At 36.1% G+C, this 21,468-nt stretch overlaps 1 protein-coding gene across 8 annotated transcripts in view; it reads right to left on the bottom strand.

Moving 5' to 3' along the window:
* The window catches only part of TBCK (TBC1 domain containing kinase), a 288,273-nt gene that overhangs the window by 214,448 nt on the left and 52,357 nt on the right, over positions 1-21,468 (bottom strand). For all 8 annotated transcript variants that reach the window (XM_077142625.1, XM_077142621.1, XM_077142622.1 and 5 more), the window contains one exon: positions 868-982. In XM_077142625.1, the coding sequence (XP_076998740.1) occupies positions 868-982 (115 nt within the window). The remainder of the gene's footprint in view (positions 1-867; positions 983-21,468) is intronic.

Below are 21,468 nucleotides of genomic sequence, written 5' to 3'. Positions count from 1 at the left end.
TTTGAGAATACCATAATTATCATAAATGTGAGGTTCTCTTAAGTATTCTTCATCTTGATGGCTAAGGCTTTTATAGTCAATTTTAAAATATGTTTGTTGATTTTCTGACCATGAAATTTATTTTCCAACATTATAATAAGTTTACATTTTAAAACAATTTAGATTAGCTATGACAATGGTACTCTGCCATGAGTCAGAAATTAATGAGTGTAATATTTTCTTTTGTAATTTTTAATACCATAAGGTAACTGTATTGAAAGTCTGGAAGAGAAATGGAGAAAAAGGAAGGTCCTACTGATTCAAGAACAGTGAAATTATCATTATTCCTGAAAATATACCACCTTTCTACTCTTAATCCTTTTAGAAGGGTTGATTGCTTATTAATCCCACAGAAGACTTCCAGGTAGTAAAGAATCATTCCAGTAGAAAAGGAAGCTCGGTATTAACAGCTGGTAAATGAGATAAATAAAAGAGGGTAGATGAAGAATAAAGAAGAGAAAACAGAAAGAAGTTGCCCTTATGAAAATAATATTCTACATAAGTGGTAAGAGACATTTTCTTAAAATGAAATCAAATTTTAAAAGATGGGTGGGATAAAAAGAGTTAAAGAAAACATGAAATATGAAGCTAGAAAAGGAGACATAAAAGAAGACTATTCATGCAAAAGAAATGTGGATTTATATAATTTAAAGATTCTAGCTTTTTCTAGCAACTACAAGATAATATCACTTTCATAGAGTCTTTTCATTGTGAGGATTCTTAAACATATTATTATTGTATGGTCCTTCTGATTAATTAAGTGAGCATGACTTCATAGCTTTCAATCTCAATAATGAACATTAATTTATTATATTATTTGACAATTACCTTTTGGTCCAAAAGGATATTATGAGGAGACAGTGCACGGTGTACTATACCATGTTTGTTCATATACTGCAAGCCCTGAAGTACCTCAAATGCTATGCACAGAACCTTTGAAAAGCTACAAAGAAAGCAAAAAGTCACAGATCAATTACAAAGCAGATAGAGAACCTGTTCTAAGGAATGAAATGAGGCCTAGTGATAAAATTCAAACAGTTATATTTTTCTTGCTCCTCCTCCAATCAGAGAAAATACAATCTATATAAAATACCTACTTGCACATATTTTAGATTTTCTGATTATAACAGAACTGAGCTGACAATGATCCTATAGTTTCCCTAAAGGCTAACGCTAATAACAGCATTTCTTCTTTCCAAGAGTAATTTTAATTTAGATGGCATATATTATTTATAGAAGGGCATAGTTTGCATTCTACAGGTTTGGCTTTGCCAAATTACCATTAAAGTTACAGATATATAACAGAATTAAGACAATGACAATCATCTACTACTCTCAAGACAAAATATCTAGGTCTTGAAAAATAGCTATGATGCATTTTATGGTTTATAGACATGAGCTTATTTTCCACATTTACTTACGGAGTAACCTACAGTAATTTTGTGATGTATCAAACATTTCTATTCAGTTATTATTCTATCCTCTCTAAGTCATACTCTACATAATTTCTTTCTTTCTCTGTCTCCTTTCTCCCACTAATTTTTCAAAACTCAAAATCACTCACATAAGAAATTAGGAATATACAGGAAAGTTGGGGCTCTATCAAGCCCAACCCCCAAAACCACCAAAATTAACATTTTGGTGTAGACTTCTTTTCTATTTTTTGACATTTTAAATTATATATATATATTTAAAACTTTAATATCTGAAGGTTCCTTCTAAAAGTAATATTTATAAGAGGTATAAATAATGAGCCAATAGTGGAGATCAAATGGAATAGTAAAAAAAATCCTCAATCCAAAGCAGGCAGAATAAAAGGGAAGAAGAACAAAGAACCGATAAGATAAATAGAAAATAACTAATAGACTTTCTTTTGTTGTATGCTGTATGGCAAGGCCACACTTCATTATTTTTCCTTGTGAGTATCCCATTATCGCAGCACCATTTGTTGGACTTTTGTTTGTTTTGCTTGTTTGTTTTTTGTGGGAATGGACTGGGAATTGAACCTGAGTCTCCCACATGGCAGGTGAGAATTCTACCACTGAAGTACCCTTGCACCCCCCAATAGATTTTAATAGAGATGTATCAATAAATATCTTAAAAGCAAATGATCTAAATTCACCAATTAAAAGACAAGGAATACTGTACTGGATAAGAATTAAGACTCAACTTCACTCATCTACAAGAAACCCACAATAAATGCAAGGTTAAAAGTAAAAGAAGGGAAAAACAAATCACCTGCCATGAGCTTGATTGGGGAAGGGCTGATTACAAAACAGTATGAGGAAATTTGGGAAGGGGTGATGGAACTGTTGTATTCTTGATTTTGGTGACAGTTACACAACTGTGTCAAACTCATAGAACTGTGCACTAAGAAGAGTAGATTTTAAGGTACTTAAATTACACCTCAAGATATCTGATTTAAAAACAAACAAATAAAAATCAGCAGTTGAATAACAGGAAAAAAAAGAATATCAACGTGAACCTGTTTCTTAAATTAAAACCCTAAGAACCAGAGGTGAAAAACTAGTATCTCTTTCTCCCCTCTCATCCCAGTCCGACTGCCCAGAGGTAATCACCCTTAGCAGTTTCTGTTTTCAATTATTTTGGTGTTTAGACTTTTATTTAATATAATTAACTCCTCAGTATATAAGATGATAAAATTAATATACTTCTACAATTTGCACATTTTCTTTCCCCAACTCAAGATTTTCATTACATATTTACATAATTGAATTTTATAATGGGATAAAAGAAATCTGTGTTTCTTTCTCAATGGCAAAACAAACAAGCAAATAGATAATATGAGATGTTGTGATTACATGCTAAGGAGAAAAACAGAGAAAGTATGAGGCAGCTGGTTGTTGTTTTATACGTAGTGTAATCAGGGAAGACCTCACAGAGAAGGTGACACTTGAGCAGAAACCTAGAGGAAGTGAGACATGCAGTTCCCTTAGACTGAAGAGGGCACAGAAAGCCCCGAACTTGGAGAACACTCAGCAGTTTAAGGAAGAGCAAGGAGGTCACTGTGCCTATAATGGAGCCAGCAAAGGGGAACATGACAGGGAATGAGGGCAGACAGACTGTAAGATGCTAGATCATTCAAGACCATTTACGTCATTGTAAGGCCTTTTTGGCTTTTACTCTGAAAGAGATGGGCAGTCAATGGCACATTGCTGTACCATGAATAGTAAATACTCACTTCAGAACTAAGCAGAAAAGGAATTATAAACCTATACTAATAAACCTCTAGCTTCAATGAGAGAAAATGTCAGGATTTGGTGGTAGTATAATATTATCATTATAATTCTATTCTTGAAGGTTATCAGTCACCATTTTTAAATATCTTATATTATTCTGTTTTTGTGTTTGTTTTATTTAGCTAGAATATCTCCTTGAAAAAATTTTCATAAAGGAGCACAAAAGCAAACATTCTAAAAATGGCATATTTTAAAATATCTTATTCTTGACCTTAAACATGGAAAGAATTATTTTGTTGTCTTGTAGTGTTCTGAGAAGTCTAATTTTCTTGTAAATACCCATTATTCTTCACCCAGGATTTTAGTATCCTGTTTTACTTTATCCTTACAGTTGTAAAATTTCAGCCCAATAAACCTAGGTGTGGGATTTTTGCACACTTATTGCTAGCCAGCATTAGGTATGCCCTTTTAACCTGAAATTAAATCAACATTAAGAAAAGTTCAATTCTGTTTTATCTTTGATGACTTTCTTTCCTCCAGAGTATCTTTCTGTGGAAACTCCTAGTGAACAGATGTAAACTGGATCTATTCTCCCTATCAACTTCTTGTTTTACTATCTGTGAGCATGGTTTTAGCCTTATCTATTTTGTTTTCTATTTTATTGTTTAATTTCTGTTATCTAGTTCCTTTTCAATAAATCTTATTCTTTGGCTATAGGTAATTTATTCTTTTGAGGTTTTTTTTTTTTGAGGCTAGTTATTAGAATTCTTTTATTTCAGGAAATAAAAAAGAAATATTCCTTCATTTTCTCTGTGGTGAGGTGTTTTTTCCCAATGACCCTTCTCTTTCTCTCAAACTTATTTTTTTTCCTCAAAGGAATGATACTTCCTATTGGACAGTCATATTTTTTCATTAAGCAGTAAACTGCTATGTTATAAACTGAAGTATAAAAGGAACTATAAAGATTACTATTTATAAAGAATGCTATTTAAATTCACCAGCAAACAACGTTTTTTTAGCAAATAATTTCTCCCATATCAAAGTGCCAGTCATGAGCAAGTAGGGTGCGTATGAAACAAGAACAATTTGAAACATAAAAAAAAAGAGTGGAATCTGTTTATTCTCAAAAAAAAAAAAAAACCTATGTTAAAACCAATGTCATTTGTAACCTACTCTGAAAGGATTTTGTGCAGAAGCAAAATTACACTGTGAACTATGTACACATGAAAGAATGCAACCCCTTTCACCGGCCACCCTCCACCCCCCACAGACGCACGCCTTTAAAAACAGAAAACCTTTCCTTGGGGTTGATTAACAAATAAAATGTAAGAACCTAGTTTTCTGAGCTCATTTGACTCTAAAGTCAACTTTACAGTAATTTCTTTTTGTCCTTGTTCTCTCTTCCTCTTCCTCCTCCTCTCCTCCTTCCCACCTTCCTCCTCTTCAGTCTCCTCTCTCTCCGACACAGTGTTCTTAAAAGCTGATGCCATACTCATCTGTGACACTAGAGGGCCTCAGCAGCACACTATTTCAATACAGATGCTTTATGAAATTAAAACCAAACCTTCAAAGTGATTCTTCCATTAAACAAGCTCTGAAGCAGCTGAACATAAAAGACTGAATATTCTACTTTCTAAACTGCTTTTTCTAACTGATTGAAAGATATAATAGGAAAAAGCTTGGATGTCAAATCACATTCCTATTAAAAATAACTGATAAACACATGAAAACATCATTTTAAAAAATTCAATCATATAAAGTTTGAAATGGATGACACTCTTTCTTAGCTATTACTTGAAAATACATCTGAATTACAGTTAATGGACTCAGTACTCTTCAGTTTAAATAGATAGTAAATCAGATCTGTTTTTCTACCCTTTTGGATGCTTGGGATTTAATTATTAAATTTATTTAAAATATAAGGTGCAGGGCAGACCACAGTGGCTCAGCAGGCAGAGTTCTCGCCTGCCATGCCAGACACCTGGGCTTGATTCCTGATGCCTGCCCATGAAGAATTTTTTAAAATACATTTATTTAAAAATATATATATATATTTGCACATAAGGTGTGAGGGAGAAGAAAAAGGTAATATTATTTTCTGAAATGAGGAGAAGGAGAAATTAGTTTTTGTGGAATTTTGTTTACATGTTTGTTTTAAAACTGGGTTCTTTAATACTGCAGAGAACTTAGATCATGCAATTTTTTTTAATTTTGAAGTAGCAATTTTAAGGTAACAGGAAAGCAACAACAACAACAAAATCATGTGTCCTGTAATAGTTAGCATGTTACAATTTACAAGGACTCAAATGAATTAAGAATTAAGAGCACGGATTCATTCTAGATGTTGGCAGAGGTCAACAAGCCTTTATCTCATATAATTTCCAAGTCAGAATCTCATTGATAGAGAAACCCATTACCAATCTGAAAAATATAAATTAGACTTGAAGTCAGAAAATACTCTCCTTCTTTTAAAATTTTCAGTTACCGTTGTTACTTAAAAAGACTTGGACGGTAGTATTTACTCTCTCTCCATTGTCCCCAATTCTCTGAAAAATTTAATGAGCGTGAGAATCCCTTTTGATTATAAAAACACAGATATGGCCAAAACATGGATTCTAAACTAATATGACAGATAATTTTTAATTAGGCAAGATGACATTTAAGATACCTTCATTTTTATATCTATCTATTGGGGGGGGGGGGGACGGGGCATGAGCAGGCTCCAGGAATCAAAACTGGGTCTCCTACATGGCAGGTGAGAATTCTATCACTGAGCCACTGTTGTACCGCCCTTCATTTATATTTAAATACATTAATTGAGTGGCTATTAGGTGCTTGGTACTATATCAGGTCCAATGGATAACAAGAAGAAGAATCAGTTTCCACAAACAAGAGAGACAGATCTACAAACTGATAATTTCAGTACAAAAGATTAAGCCAGGAGATGTGAATTAGACAGCTTTACCTTTGTCTCCTGAGGAAAATAAAAGAGGGAAATACATCACATTAGCTAGACCAAACCAGAACTACAAAAAATCATAAACCTTGGGGATGATAAAAGCTAAATGAGAAAAAAATTAATAAAACAAAGCAAACACCACCACTACCACCATCAACTGCTGCTAGTTTCTAGGCACAAATCAATGCAGTTGCATTGGATTTTGAATATGGTTTAATGAGTTTTCAAAAACATTCAGCTAATACATCCCACATATATGTAGTTTAGCCCTTTCCAGATGTATTTCAAAGAAAATTTACACTTTGTTTCTGATTCAATCATCCTGAAACCATATGTAGCTGTTTAGCTTAGCTGGTTACAACATAATAATGAGGCCAAGATTACGGGTTAAATATCTCTATGCATTGGGTGGATTCACATGTTCATCACCACAGCCAGTATCACTAAATACAGATATTTTGTCACAAATGAACATTGCTCAACCTCTGATAACTTTATTTCAACATCCAGATTTTCAAGTACAGTCCTCCACATTTCTGTTCTCATTTCTAAAGACCTGCTCTTTAATCTCACCAAGACCCCGTGACCTCCCGAGTTTTTCTGAGCCTCTTCTGCTATTTCAGATAATCAGTTCCTTCGTGACATCCTTTATTTCCTATTTAATCTAGCTCCTGTTTTTTGTTTTTTTTGTTTTTTCAGGATCCATGTTAGCTTCTCATCCTTGCCCATCTGATGAATTCATAAATCTAGGTCTAGGGTCACTTACCCTTTGAAGTCTCTTCATAATTTCTACTGTTCTGCCCTCTGGTAGAACACCCCCTTTCCTGTATTCTGACAGTACAAAGCTTATTAATTTTTTTTTTCACTTTTACACAGGCAGGCACTGGGAATCGAACCCGGGTCCTTTGGCCTGGCAGGCAATGCTGAGCCACCGTGGCCCTCCCCAAAGCTTATTAATTTTGTGGTAATTATTTCTCTATAGGTTACTCTTTTCCACTGTAGCTTGAGGCAAGGACTAGTTCATTCAACTTTGACTCCATATACCTATCATAGTGCCTGTAAAGTATGTATTCAATAACTATGTACTGAATGATAAATGTTCAATAAATGCATCAAATATCACACGGTAAAGCAAGACAGTGCAGATAAATAGATAACTTCTCCACTAATGAAATAACAACTCAAAAGAGAAGGACATAATAGTAGTTGATCAAATGTTAGCTTCATTTTTAAGAGTGCTAATACTTCAGTCAAGAAAATGTAAAATAGCTCAAGTTTACACACTATCTGCTCATATGCTGCAAATATACCTCTTTCTAGTCTCCCCTTCATTTCCAAATCTTTTGATCAATAAACAAGGGTACAGTGTTTAATAAGAAAATCTTGTTAATATCTGGCTAAGACTGTAAATTAGATTAAGGTGTTCAAGAGAGATTCAAAGTTGTTTAAGAGAGACTTGGCCTCAAATCATGAGATTTTTAGGCATTTGCAATGTTTCCATGAAGAGATGTCATTCAGATTGCAAGAAACCAAGACCAAGGTAGAGAATGAGGGGTTCAGGGTTGCTGAAATAGATTTAGAAGTCATTCATGTATAGGCGGTAACTAAAACCACACATGCTATTTCCTCAGATCTATGATCCGTGATATTACTAAGGGGCATTCCACAAGCCAAAACACCCATACTGCTAGCAAACCAAGAGAGGAAACACACCACGGGTTTTATGAGTTCAAGATGTTCTTTCACCTTATAAAACTTGATCATTCCCTCAGAAATTTTCCTATTGGTCTAAACTTTCCTTGCTTGGTATCAGCCCAAGGTAAAATGTTAGGGAGAGGAAACACAGATGAAATATAGGTTAACTACTGCGTGATTTATGAAACAAAGAGGAGAAATAATTTTCAGATGATAATAAATGTGTAATTTGGTGTTATCTTTAACCTAAATTCTCTTTGTATAACCTGAAACAAAAGAGGTCAACTTGTACATAACGTTTAATGATTCTCTGATATAAAATTCTGGAATTTGAGAGCTCATCCGATAATGAGCTGATGTCTTTGAAGCTCTTAATTTGCCAATTATCACTTAATAAATTATGATGTTTTATTAAAAATATCATAATACTTAACAAAGCAATCTATTCTAAAGAAAATAAAAACTCTAAAGTTTTTAGATTTAAAATAGGAAATACCTTATTTCAATATTGGGCACACATTTTACCCTGAGAGGATATTTATATCCATGCTAAATTTGAGTTGGTTTGCCTTAAATTCAGCTGTTTTGAAATGGAAGTTGTATTAAATTAATGGCTATCTAAAAATTATCCAGTAGTAGGTCTAAGAAAAACCAGCCCATCGGTCTCTAAATTGTAACACTGGTCATAATTTCCAACTGAGCTTTCACTACAAAACAGCCAAATTTGAAAGTTATAAATCTGGAATGTAGCGAATTCTCAGTGGAATACAATAAATTTGGAAAGAACTTTCCAACTTGAATACTAGATAACTTTCCTTTCTCAGCAGAAAATTAATTTGATAAGATCAAAATACATATGGAAAGCATACTATTCTGACCTGAGGTTCCGATGCGAAGCCAGAAAGTTCTGTCACTGATTTGCTATGCTTGGGGAGTGTTCCAATTTTACTCTGCCTCAACTGAAAATTTATAAAGGGGGAAATGGACCACTACACATAGGCTAAATAACCTCACACAGAATCCTGATCATCTTAAAAGAAAAAGACAAAAAGCTTAATTTCTACTAAAAAATCTCAGGGTTTTTACAAAATTATACTATTTTGCTTCATTATATCTATATTCTGTTAGTTAAAAAAGTTTGCAAACTGGGCTCTCCAATTATTTCCCTGGTGCAATAAAATTAACAGAACAGTTTTCTACTTTCTCTATGAAAATAAAATTCGGTAAACAGAATTGTAGGAACGATCCCAGGTGAGCTATATATTTCTGCCCTATGATTTTGTCTCCAAAAAAACTCCATAAACACTTCTGTCATCACAGTCACTGAGAGTGGCAGTGCAAACAAACAGGCTAATAATCCTACTTCCCATACCCTGACAGCAATTGGAATGACACAGACTGTAACTTTTCTCTAAGATAGAACTTACAATGGTACATGTCTAGTCAGATCTGTACCCCTGCCATCAACTTGATTTCTGTTGGTAGTAGTAACCATTTTTTTCCAACTAATAAAAATCTAGCATTTATCAGCTCGTACAATCTTTGTCTTAGATATATGTAGCTGATTGGGTAATATCTAGTCGTCATCATTATCATTTTGAAGGACTTACTTGATTTTGACACTGTTGTACAGGCAAATGCTTCAAAAAACAAGCAGATCATTTCTTTTTTGTGGCTTACCACCTAAGACAAAGAATACTGACAAGTGACAGAACATCCAGACAGCGAAAAATTAAGTACTAACATACAAAAAGAAAATTAAAGTTAGATATCAGGAGAATGCTTTAATCACATGCTTTAATCAGACTGTTTGTAGAAGTGAGGTAAATCTTTCTTTGATTTAGATGATCATAGTAGAGAAAATCACAATCTCTCTTGTGGGTAATCTGAGAGGAACTCATCAGAAAAGTAGAATATCAGTTATTCTTCCTATGACCTCTATTTTTTCATTTTAAGCCACTTGATAGAGCAAACTACATCAAAACCTGCCAGCTTAAAAAACAGTGCCCCAACCCTATCCCCCAATACTGTTTTATATGTTGTAAAGAAACATAGAGTACTCTCACTGTTCTACCAGTGTTTTCTTTACCTCTCCAGGTTTATCTCTTCTAATTCTCCTCCCATGTAATCCCTCTGCTTCTGCCTTGCTCATCTGCTTGCTCATTCATGCCTTTTTGTACATGCTATTTTTCTGCCATTATACCTGGTGAACTTTGCTGATACTTATCCGTCATTCAAGATTTAATGCAAGCATGGTTTCTTTAATAAAATGTTCCTGGATTATTTTTTTTTTTTCTGGAGTGTGAATCATGTATCCCAGAAAACACATGTTTTTAATCTTAGTCCTTGCTACTATGGATGTGAACCCACTGTAGATTGGACCTTTTGAAGATGTTATGTTTCAGTTAGTTAAGGTGTGGCCAGCTGAACCAAGGTGGTCTGTAATCCAGATTACACAAAGCTTTACAAAGATAACACAGAAATCATAGAAACCAGAAAGGAGAGGACATCACCATGCAAAGGGAGGAAGAAATATAAACCAAGGAAGACTAAGGATTGCCAGCATCCAGCATCAGATCACTACAGTTTTGGGTGAGAAAGCAAGCCTTGCTGGCATCTTGATTTTTGAGTTCTAGTCTGAAAACCATGAGCCAAAAAAATCCTGTGTTGTTAAGTCAAAATTAGTTTGTGCTATTTGTGATAACATCTCTGGCAAACTGAGATAGTTTCTAGTGCTGAGAAATGGTGTTGCTACTACAAATACTTAAAAATGTGGAAATAGCTTTGAAACTGTATAAAGAGTAGAGGCTAGAATTTTGAGGTACTTGATGGAAAAAGCCAGATTACCTGTTGGTAGAAATATAGATGCTAAAGATACTTCTGGTGAGGCCTTAGAAGGTGTTCTAGTATGTAAGATGGTAGAATGAGATATACCAGAAACGGAATGGCTTTTAAAAAGGGGAATTATTAAGTTGAAAGTTTACAGTTCTAAGGTTGCGAAGATGTCCACATTAAGGCAAGGCTTAAAAATGTCTAAACTAAAGCATCCAGGGAAAGATACCTCGGTTCAAGAATGTCAATGTTGTTCAGGGTTTTTCATTCAGCTGGAAAGACACAGGGTGAAGGCTGCTAGCTTTCAATCCAGGCTTCTTCAATGGCTTTCCCAGGGGCATTTTCTTTCACCAACTCCAAAGGTTTCTGGCTGTGTGGGCTCTTTTAGCTCTGGTGGCTCTAAAGCTTTTTCCAAAATGGTTCTCTCTTAAAGGACTCTCCTAAGCAATCCCACCTTGAATGGGTAGAGACACATCTCCATGGAAAGTATCTAATTAATAATAAGTTACCACTCACAATTGGGTGGGTCACATCTCCACAGAAACAATCAGAAAGATCCCACCCAGCAATACTGAATGAGGATTAAAGTACATGGCTTCTCTGGGGTACATAATAGCTTCAAACCAACACATTCCACCCTTTGGGCCCTGAAAAGACATGCAATTTCCAAATGCAAAATACATTCATTCTGTAACAATATCAGAAAATCTTAAGCAATTTCAATACCACTACAAATACAATACTAAGTCAGAAACAGTATAAAATCTCATAAAAGTCAGCTACAGACATGGTCTGTCCTAAGGCAAAATTCTCCTCTGGCTCTGGACCTGTAAAACTCAGAACAAGTTATCCGCTGCCAATATGCAAAGGAGGAACAGTCATAGGTTACAAGTTTCTATTTCCATAGGGAGAAATTAGAAGGAACATAGGGCTCACAGGACCCAAACAGTTTTGGAAACCTGCAGGGAAACTGCATTAGATCTCAAAGTCCAAGACACATTTATCCTTGGGGCTCTGGAAAGCAGCAGTCCCACCCCTTCCAAGGGCCTATGCAGAGGCCCAGCTCTCTCCAAATGCAACCTCAGGGACATTGGGAAGACCACCTTTCTCTTGGCTCCACCCTCTCCAAGCATCAGGGCCACACCCAGGGCTCTCTGCCATCTCTGGCACGTGCTCAACCCCTCCAGAACAATGTGGTGGCAGCAATGCTCTTCCCAATCCCCAAGGAATGTGCTCCACCCTCTCCAAGGCCTGGGGCACAACTCTTCCAGAACAGCAAAGTGGAAGGCCCAACCTCTGCCTATGGAGCAAACGTACCCTCTCCAAGTGCATGGTTCCACTCTCCTGATCTGAGGTTACTTGGCTTCAGACCTTTGTTCTGTCTCTTAAATTATTTTTCCTCCAATTTATCCCTTTTCCATTCCTTTTAGGCCAGACTGGTAGTGGTTCCATTTATACAGATTCCACAATACTCTTGTTGGTTTTCTATGCAGTATGCTGGGTTCATGCCCATCAGACAAAAAGATTTTCCACAAATCCTTTCTGGATAACTCCATCTCCAATCCTGGCTGTTTCTGAAATGGCTGACTGGTTCAATGTTTGGTTAAATCCTCACATGGGGCATTATTCTCTGACGTCTCCTTTTCTGGAAGCCCAGAATTTTCTAGACCATCAATTTCTGGTTTCTCTGTACCCAAGAGTTCAGCTCTCAGTTTATCTCTTTCCTGATTTCCTGCAGCATTTTAGTAAAAGCTACAAGGAGAAACCAGGCTGCCTTTTCTACATTCAATTTGGAATGTTCGTCAGCTAAGTATCCCAGGTCATCACCTTTAAAGTCTAACAACCATCCAACAGCAGTACTCAATTTGGCCAAATTATTTACCATTTTAAAACAAGGGTCACCTTCCTTCCAATTTACAATGACACATTCCTCATATCTGTCTAAAGCCTCATCAGAGGCATCTTTAGAGTCTACATTTCTACCAACAGTCTCTTCAAAGCTTTCTAGGCCTTCTCTATCAAGTTCCTCACAATTCTTCCAGAATCTTCCCCTTATCCATTTAAAAGCTGTTCCAACATGTTTGATATTTGCAAACCACAGCAATACTCTACTTCTCTGGTACCAAAATCTGTTCTAGTTTGCATAAGCTGCCAGAATGTGAAATACTAGAACTGGATGGTTTTTTAAAAAGGGGAATTTAATAAGTCACAAGTTAACATTTCTAAGGAAGTAAAGTTTCCAAATTAAGGTACCAACAAGAGGGTAACTTCACTCAAGAAAGGCTGATACTTTGCAGAACAGCTTGATCAGTTGGGACGTCATGTGGTTGGCATCTGCTGGCCCCTTGCTCCTGGGCTCCATTGCTTGCAGCCTCTGTTGTTGTGGAAGCTCCTCACTTTGCTTCTCTGGGGCTAGCTTTCATCTCTTGGATTCCCTTGGCTCTCTCCAGGTTCTGGCCTGCTTAACAACTCATGGTGACATCTGTTGGGCTCCAAGCATCTCCAAGCATCTGTATCTCTGTTCTCCAAGTGTTGGTATTGTGCTGGCTCTGCTCTGAAGTTTCTGTCAGCTCTCTCTCTGTCAGCTCTGAGGTTTATGTCATCTCTGGCTTCCTCCAAAATGTTTTCTCTTTTAAAGGATCCCAGGAAACTAATCAAGACCCACTGTAATGGATGGAGTCACATCTTCATCTAATCAAAAGGCCACACCTACAATTGGGCATGTTGCATCTCTGTGGAGACAATCTAATCCCTAGTTTCTGCTCTACTGTACTGAATAAGGATTAAAAGAAATGGCTACTCCCACCAGATTGGAGCATGATTAAAACATGGCTTTTCTTGGGTACACAGTACTTTCAAACCAGCACAGAAGGGAATGATGAATGTCCTATTGGAAACTGGAGAAAAGATGATAGGCATTATAAAAAGGCAGAAAATTTGCAAAACTGTGTTCTGATGTCAAATGGAAGGCAGAACTTGTAAGCAGTGAACACAGGTATATAACTGAGGGAATTCCAAGCTAAATGTGGAAGGTGTAACCTGGTTTCTCCTTGATGCTTACAGAAAAGAGAGAGGAAAGGGATAAACAGCATAAAAGAACCAGCAATTCTCACCTATCCAGATAGCATGCCCTGTGATCAGGGTCAGAAGTGACTCTATCAGGGCTCTCCCTTATTTCTTGGGAGGTGCTACAGAATGTGACTCTGTACAAAAGTTTAGCTGAATAGTGCTTTCCTAAGGAGACTGAATAGGCACACGAATCATGGGTCCAGCCAGTCATCTCAGAAGAAACCAGGACTGGAACTACAGTTATCCAGGAAGGATCTGTGGAAAATCCTTTTGCCACAAGGTCTAGATCCCTTGAACTACATGCAAAGCTAACAAGGTTTTTGAGAATTCTACAAGAACAGAAATACTGCCAGCCTGGACTGAAAGGAACAGAGACGAGAGGAATTGAAGGAAGAATGACTTCAAAGCCAGAACCACAGAAGCAGAGGCCTAGAATGAAGACAGCTCCTTGAACCCAAAAGAGGGGCTTCTTCCCAGGCAATTGGAGGAGGATGGACTTTCCACCACAATATTCAGGGAGAGCATGGATGCTTCTTCACACTTGGGAAGGGTGGCGTGTCCTCCCACAAGTCCAGAAGACAAGGCATCAATCCAGAGATGATTTTCAGAGTTTATCTAATGGAGGTTGCCCTGCTGGGATCCCTGTCTCCCTTCCTGTTTCTCCCTTCTGGAATTGGAATATTTATCCTGTGCCTATGTCTGTTCCACCATTGTGAAGCAGGTAACTTATCTTCTAGGTTCACTCGTCCACAGAAACAGAGGAATTTTGCCCTATGATGGACCATAGGGCAAAATTCCTAGTATGAACCCACTGTAAACAAGACCTTCCAAAGATGTTATTTTTAGTTAAAGTGTGTACTATTGAACCAGGGGGAGTTAATCTAGATTACTAGAGATCTTGCGGGGAACCCAAAACACAAAAGCAAAACAGAAGAGGACATCACCACGTAACAGGAGGTAGAAATATAAGGCAAAAAAGCCCAAAGATTTATTGCCAGCCAGCACCAAAGCACTACCATCTTCAGGGAAAAGGAAGCCTTATTGCTATCTTGATTTCAGACTTCTAGCCTCAAAACCATAAACCTGTAATTTCCAGTGTTGCTAAGACAAAACAAGTTTTTCTGTGGTACTTGTGGTGATAGCTCTGATAAACTAAGACAATTCTTCTGGAAGTAAAGTACTCTCTCTACCAAGACAACCTTGTGCATAAACTTTGAACGACCTCACCAAAGGCAATATTGTAATTGCTTGTTTATAACCCTGTCTTCTCACTAGCCAGTGACCTCTCTGAAGTTTGGGACTTTGTATACATCTTCATAATCACTAGCACCTCGCCCAGTGTCTGAAACATACACATTTTTAATGAAGATATATTGAATGATCCTTTAATTGATTAATCATAATTTAAACAATATTTGGTCACCATATAAAGGCTATGATTATTCACAGGTGAGGCTGATTGATAATTATATCAAATAGTCATTTAGCATATTAGAGAAATTATAAAAATAAGCCTATTACCACTACTAGTAGGAAACAAATAACACATACTAAATCAAGTGCTGTTATACAATTATACCTATTAATCCCATAAGATAAAAAAATTCAGCATGAAGGGGTTAAATAACTTGCCTGAACTAGTAAATGGTAGAGTTGTGATTCAAACCCAGGTAGGCTAGTCTTAGAATTCATGTTCTTTAACAACTACACTATACCTCAGTGCTTAGGAGCATAGGTGGTAAAGTCAAAAGAGAGGGATTGAGCTCCAGCTGTTACTATGATAGGTTTTGGAAAAATACTTTAAGCTTCACTCACCATATATGTGTAAAAGGTAGCAGATATTTATTTTTTTCCCCCTTGTGGTATTTGATTCGGTTGTCAACTTGGCCAGGTGAAGGCACCTAGTTCTGTTGCTGTGAACTTGAGCCAATGGTACGTGAACCTCATCTGTTGCTAATTACATCTGCAGTCAGCTAGGAGGCGTTCCTGCAGCAATGAATGACGTTTGACTTAATTGGCTGGTGCTTCAATGAGAGAGCACAACGTAGCACAGCCCAAACAGCTCAGCATACCTCATCTCAGCACTCGCAGCTCGGCCCAGGCCTTTGGAGATGCAGAAAGAAATCACCCCAGGGAAAGCTGTTGGAACCCAGAGGCCTGGAGAGAAGGCCAGCAGAGACCATCCTGTGCTTTCCCACATAAGAAAGAACCTCAGTGCAAAGTTAGCTGCCTTTCCTCTGAAGAACAAAATAAATTCCCTTTTATTAAAAGCCAGTCTGACTCTGGTGTGTGGCATTCCGGCAGCTAGCAAACTAAAACACCCCTGATATCCATTTTACTAGTTCAATAAAGATGCCAGGAAACAAAGAAATCATAAGATTACAAATAACCAAGAATGGTCCTCTCTGTTAAGGCAAGTATTTGTCTTGAGAGAAACAGAGAAAAAGCCATGGCTAGTCTTCCCCTTCTTAGCTTGAATACTTTTACATGAGCCAGATGTATGCCTGCTGACATTGCAGAGAGAGGTGATCATCTTCCTTTTATGTAGTGATGAGATGGCCCTCCAGAAATGTCCAGCAAAGGCTACATATTGTATGATTCCATCATACATAAACATTAAATGTTGAACATTTCTCCTTTGAGATCCAAAACAAGGCAATGGTGACATTTGATATTCTGTTTAGCACCATACTGGAGATTTCTGCCAGTACAAAAGATCCATTAAAAAATAAAAGACAGGAAAAATAAAATAAAAAAAAGACAAGGGGTCCAAAGAAAACTCAAGAATTCTCGCCTGCTATGCGGCAAGACCCATCCTGATCCATGCACTTCCCAAACAAACAAATAAGCAAACGAACAAACAAAAAACCAAATAAACAAAAATTCAGCAAATGGTGCTGCAATAAGGGGATATTCACATGGAAAAAGAATGAAATGCGACCCCTGCCATACAGCATACAAAAAAAAAAATAAAATGAAAGACAATTTTTTTTTAAAAAGGTGATGTAAACATATTTGTAGCCGATGTGACTGTTTACATAGATAATCCTCAGGAATCAACAAAAGAACTGTTTGAAATAATAAGTAAATTGAGCAAGAGCCATAACTCAACAATTCTAATTCTACCTAAGAGAAATGAAAATACATGATCACAAAAAAGACAAGAACATTTGTAGTAGCTTTAGTCATTGTGAGGGACTTAAAGTTGTATGTACCACAGAAAAAACAGGTTCTTAAAGTTAATCCATTCCAATGGGTGTGAATCCATTGTCAGTAGGACCTTTTGATGAGGCTACTTCAGTTAAGAGGTAACCCAGCTCAATCAGTATGGGTCTTAAGCCTACTAATGGAGTCCTTAAAATTGGAATGAAATTCAGAGAGAGAAAGCCAAAGGAAGCCAGAAGTTCAAACAGAATCCAGAAGGACCAGGAAATGCCACCATGTGCCTTGCCACGTAATAGAGAAACCAAGGATCACTGGCGGCCAGCTTCTGAAAGCCAAAGTCTTTGGGGAGAAAGTATCATCCTGATAATGCTTGATTTGGACATTTTTCCAGCCTCAAAACCATGAGCAAATAAATTCCAATTATTTAAGCTGAACCATTACATGGTATTTGCTTGAGCAGCCTAGGAAACTAAAACAATCACGATAGCCAAAAACCTGGAAAGAGCCCTAGATAACAGCAATGGAAAACTGCTAAACAAACTGGTATATTCATTAAAGGGAATTCAACTCAGCAATAAAAAGAAATAAGCTTTGACACCTGAAACTACATGGCTAAACCTCAGAAACACTATGCTGAGTGATAAAAAGCCTTACACAAAAAAGTATATTCTGCCTGATTCTAGAATAAGTAAAACTTTGAAATTCATCAAAATAATAAGATGGATCAGCAAAGGGATTTCGGAGGTATACATAGATGGGTAGATATGTGATGAAGCAAAAATTAGCAGTGACACTTTTAGAATCTGTAAGTTCACTGTGTAATTTTTTCAACTTTGCAGTGTTTTAAAATAAATTAGGTGAAAAAAGACAGTTTCAGAGGACCAAAAGCTGTGAGATTTCAGCTAAAGACTTGAACTAAAAGAAATTTTAAGAGACGTTCTTAAAGCTGAACGAAAATCATACCAGATGAGATTGGATCAGAAAAGGGGAATTAAGAGCTCAGAAGTAGTAAATACATGGATAAATGCAAAAGACCCTTTTCCTCATATCTTAGTGTCTTTAAATAAATTGTTTTAAAGCAATAAACATAACAATGTATTGTGAGATTTATAATATATGACCATAAATACAAATGTTATGAAAACAATACACAAAGCACAAGATGGTAAATGGAAGTATACTGTTACAAGGTTCCTACATTGTACAGGAATTGGCATACTATCAGTATGAAGACTGTAATGAATTAGGGATGCATATTGTATTCCCTACTGCAGTCAGTAAAAACTAAAACAAATGAGACAAAGGAAAAATATAACCACACAGAAATTCTGATTTTTTAGTAACTTGACTCTAAGTACTTATTTAATTATAGGTCTTTCACATTTTGACACTTTATCCGTTATCAACTCAGTGATTTTTCTTATTCAAAGATTCCCAAAAGAAAATTATATGATTAATTTCATTACTATTTCTTCTCTCTTTTGCCTTTTATGGGTATAGAAAATACTACAGAACAAAAGTCAAAGTGCCTCCCTGCAGTCAGTGGAACGCCCCAGCACAAATTTCTATCACTGTTAACCTGAAGCTTCCTCAGTTACTGAAATAATGTATTTAAAAAGCAGCAAAGTAACGACTGAATAAAAAAACACTGTGACCAATGACCAATAAAGCCTATAGGCAGCTGATTTTTTTATATAGAACATTTTCATATGTGAAAATACAGACGGTACCTATCATTCACAGATCATTCTGCTATTTAATTTTTTTTAAAGAAGTTTTTCAAAATTGTATAGGTGATTTTTTAAATAGAAAGTTTTCATAGGTGAAAATACAGAAAGCACTATCATATGCAGATCATTCTGCTATTTAAAAAAAGTTTTCTTTAAGAAAGAACAGTTTTTCAAAACGATGTAATTTCTCACCTCACTGGTAAAATTAGGAATTGCTGACATTTTACCTTCTCTCCCCAGTGTGTTAAAAATAAGCAAATAGGTATTAAGTTAAACACCTAGTACTTTTCATTCCTTCCTATAATGGCACCATCCAATTAAATCAAAGAATAGAAGGAATATTATCCTACTTTTAATATAATATCTGATAAAAGATATTAACTTCTATTATACAGTGGTTGCCCATTGGCCACATTCAGCCCATTATGGTGGATCATAGTATTATAAAACTTTTTAATTACTTGGCAACATTTAGAAATTCAGATACACAAAGAAATCCAGATTTTGAGTTATTCTGAAAATGTAAAAGGTATGGTAATAAGGCCACATTCTAAAAAGGCAACAACTGGGTGGGGCTGAGTAAGGTGGTACATGCTTGCAATTAAACCCAGTTCCAGCGTCATACACTTAAATTACTTAAATTACCTGCTTGGACTTAAATAAGTTCTAATCTCTGTTACATATATCCCCTATTCTAAATACAGTCCCCTCTTCTTCCTCACTCTAGCTCTTACTCTTGCTCTCTTTCTCTAGCTATAGTGCATCTGATATTTCAGCAAAAATTTTAATTGATGAGGTATTGGCTATAAAAAGTTGTCTCTAATGGAAAATAACAGGCTAAAATTCAACATCAACCTTGAACCACAAAGTACCAGTTTGTTTACATTGTTTGTACAAACAATGTGACTTATGGGGCACTCCTGCTTTCTTTCTTGAGGTCTGCAGCTTCAATAACAAGAATCATAGACTTTTAGACTCATGTAGACTTCCCTGGGAGACAACACTTTGCATGTGTTGTCCAATTTCTTGGTGGAGGAATTAATCTCCTATACAGTTCTACTGGGAGAGAACTCTGGGAAGCTTGCATCTGTTTCCTCTATAGTTTTCCCCATGAGCCTTTCCCTTTGCTGATTTTGCATTGTACCCTTTTGCTGTAGTAAACCAAAACTAAGAGTATGAAAACTTCTGACTCCTATGAGTCCCTCTGGTGAAACAATGAAGCTGAAAATGGTCTTAGGGACATCCAGCAGACCAAAATTCCTACTTCATCAGCAACAGTTACATACGAAGATAAAAGACAGCACCAAATATCATACTTTTGCTATAAGTCTAAAATAATTTTCAAATTTTTACTAACCAAAGTGTGGTAGGTAGAATTCTAAGATGGTTTCTAAGATTCCTGTTCCCTGTAGTATATACATTGCATAATCCTCAAGATTGTAATTATGACGGAAATTATTTCTGTGATGAAGTTATAGAGATTACCTTATTTGTGAAATAAGCCAGTCACAAAAGACAAATATTGTATGATCTCATTTGTATGAAATAGTTAGAAATATGCAAATTCACAGAGTCAAAAAGTAGAATACAGTTTCCCTGGAGCTGGGATGGGGATGGGGAATGTAGAGTTAATGCTTAATTGGTACAAAGTTTCTGTTTCAGGCAAAAGAAATATTTCATTAATGAATGGTGATGATAGTAGCACAATCTTTGCAGATGTAATTAACATCACTGAATTGTATATTTGAAAGCAGTTAAAAGGGAAAATTTTAGGTTGTACATATATTACCAGAATAAACATTTTTTTTAAATTCATAGAATTACACAACACAAAAAATGAACTATAACGTAAATTATGGACTATAATTAATACTGTAATTTTAATAATATTGTTTCACCAATTTTAACTAGGGACCACATTAATTAATGCAAAATGTTAATAACAGCGAAAACTGTATAAGGGTTAGAGGGGGATTATCTAGGTGAGCCTGACCTCATGACATGAATCATTAAAATCTGTGTCTAAAATTCAGGGACAGAAGAAATAGATATTTGAAGTAGGAGAGAGACATGATATAAGGAATATTCTCCATTGCTGTCTTTTGAGATGGGGAAGGTCAAGTAAAAAGGAATTTGGGTGGCCTCTAGGAGCTGAAACCAACGCCTCCTTGATAGCAATTAAAAAAAAAGAGGGGCCTCCGTACTGAATTTGGTTTACAACCTGAATGAGCTTGGAAGGATATTCTACACAAGAACCATGAAGAAGGAATACAGACTGGCTAACACCCTAATTTCAGCTTTGTAAGACCCTGAGCATAGGATCTAGCTGAGCACTGCTCAAATTTCCGACCTACAGAAAAACTCTTAGCTGACAAATGGGTTCTATTTTAAGCTTCTAAGTGTGTGGTACTTTTGTTAAACAGCAATAGAAAACTAACACATCGATATTCATTTACATGGATATTAATTTACATTATGGGTGTGATTACAATTCAGTTGGTCGTAGTTTCAACAAAAGGTGCTGGATGAAATAGATGTCTGTATAAAAAAAAATGAAATTGACCTCTCTCTCACATACCCTATACAAAAATAAATTCAAGAGACTTGATTGTATAATGAAAGACAATAATGAGCTTCAAAGAGAAAACATAGCAGATATCTTTTTTTTTTTTCACATGGGCAGGCACCAGGAATCAAACCTGGGAAAAGAATTCTGCCATGGAGCCACTGTCGCACCATCCAGATATATTTTTTTTTTTTTACTCAGCAATTCCATTTG

Source organism: Tamandua tetradactyla, chromosome 24 (assembly GCF_023851605.1).
Source record: "Tamandua tetradactyla isolate mTamTet1 chromosome 24, mTamTet1.pri, whole genome shotgun sequence".
Lineage (NCBI taxonomy): Eukaryota > Metazoa > Chordata > Mammalia > Pilosa > Myrmecophagidae > Tamandua > Tamandua tetradactyla.
Note: the sequence above shows the minus strand (reverse complement) of the source record. Positions and strands in the feature narration are given on the sequence as shown.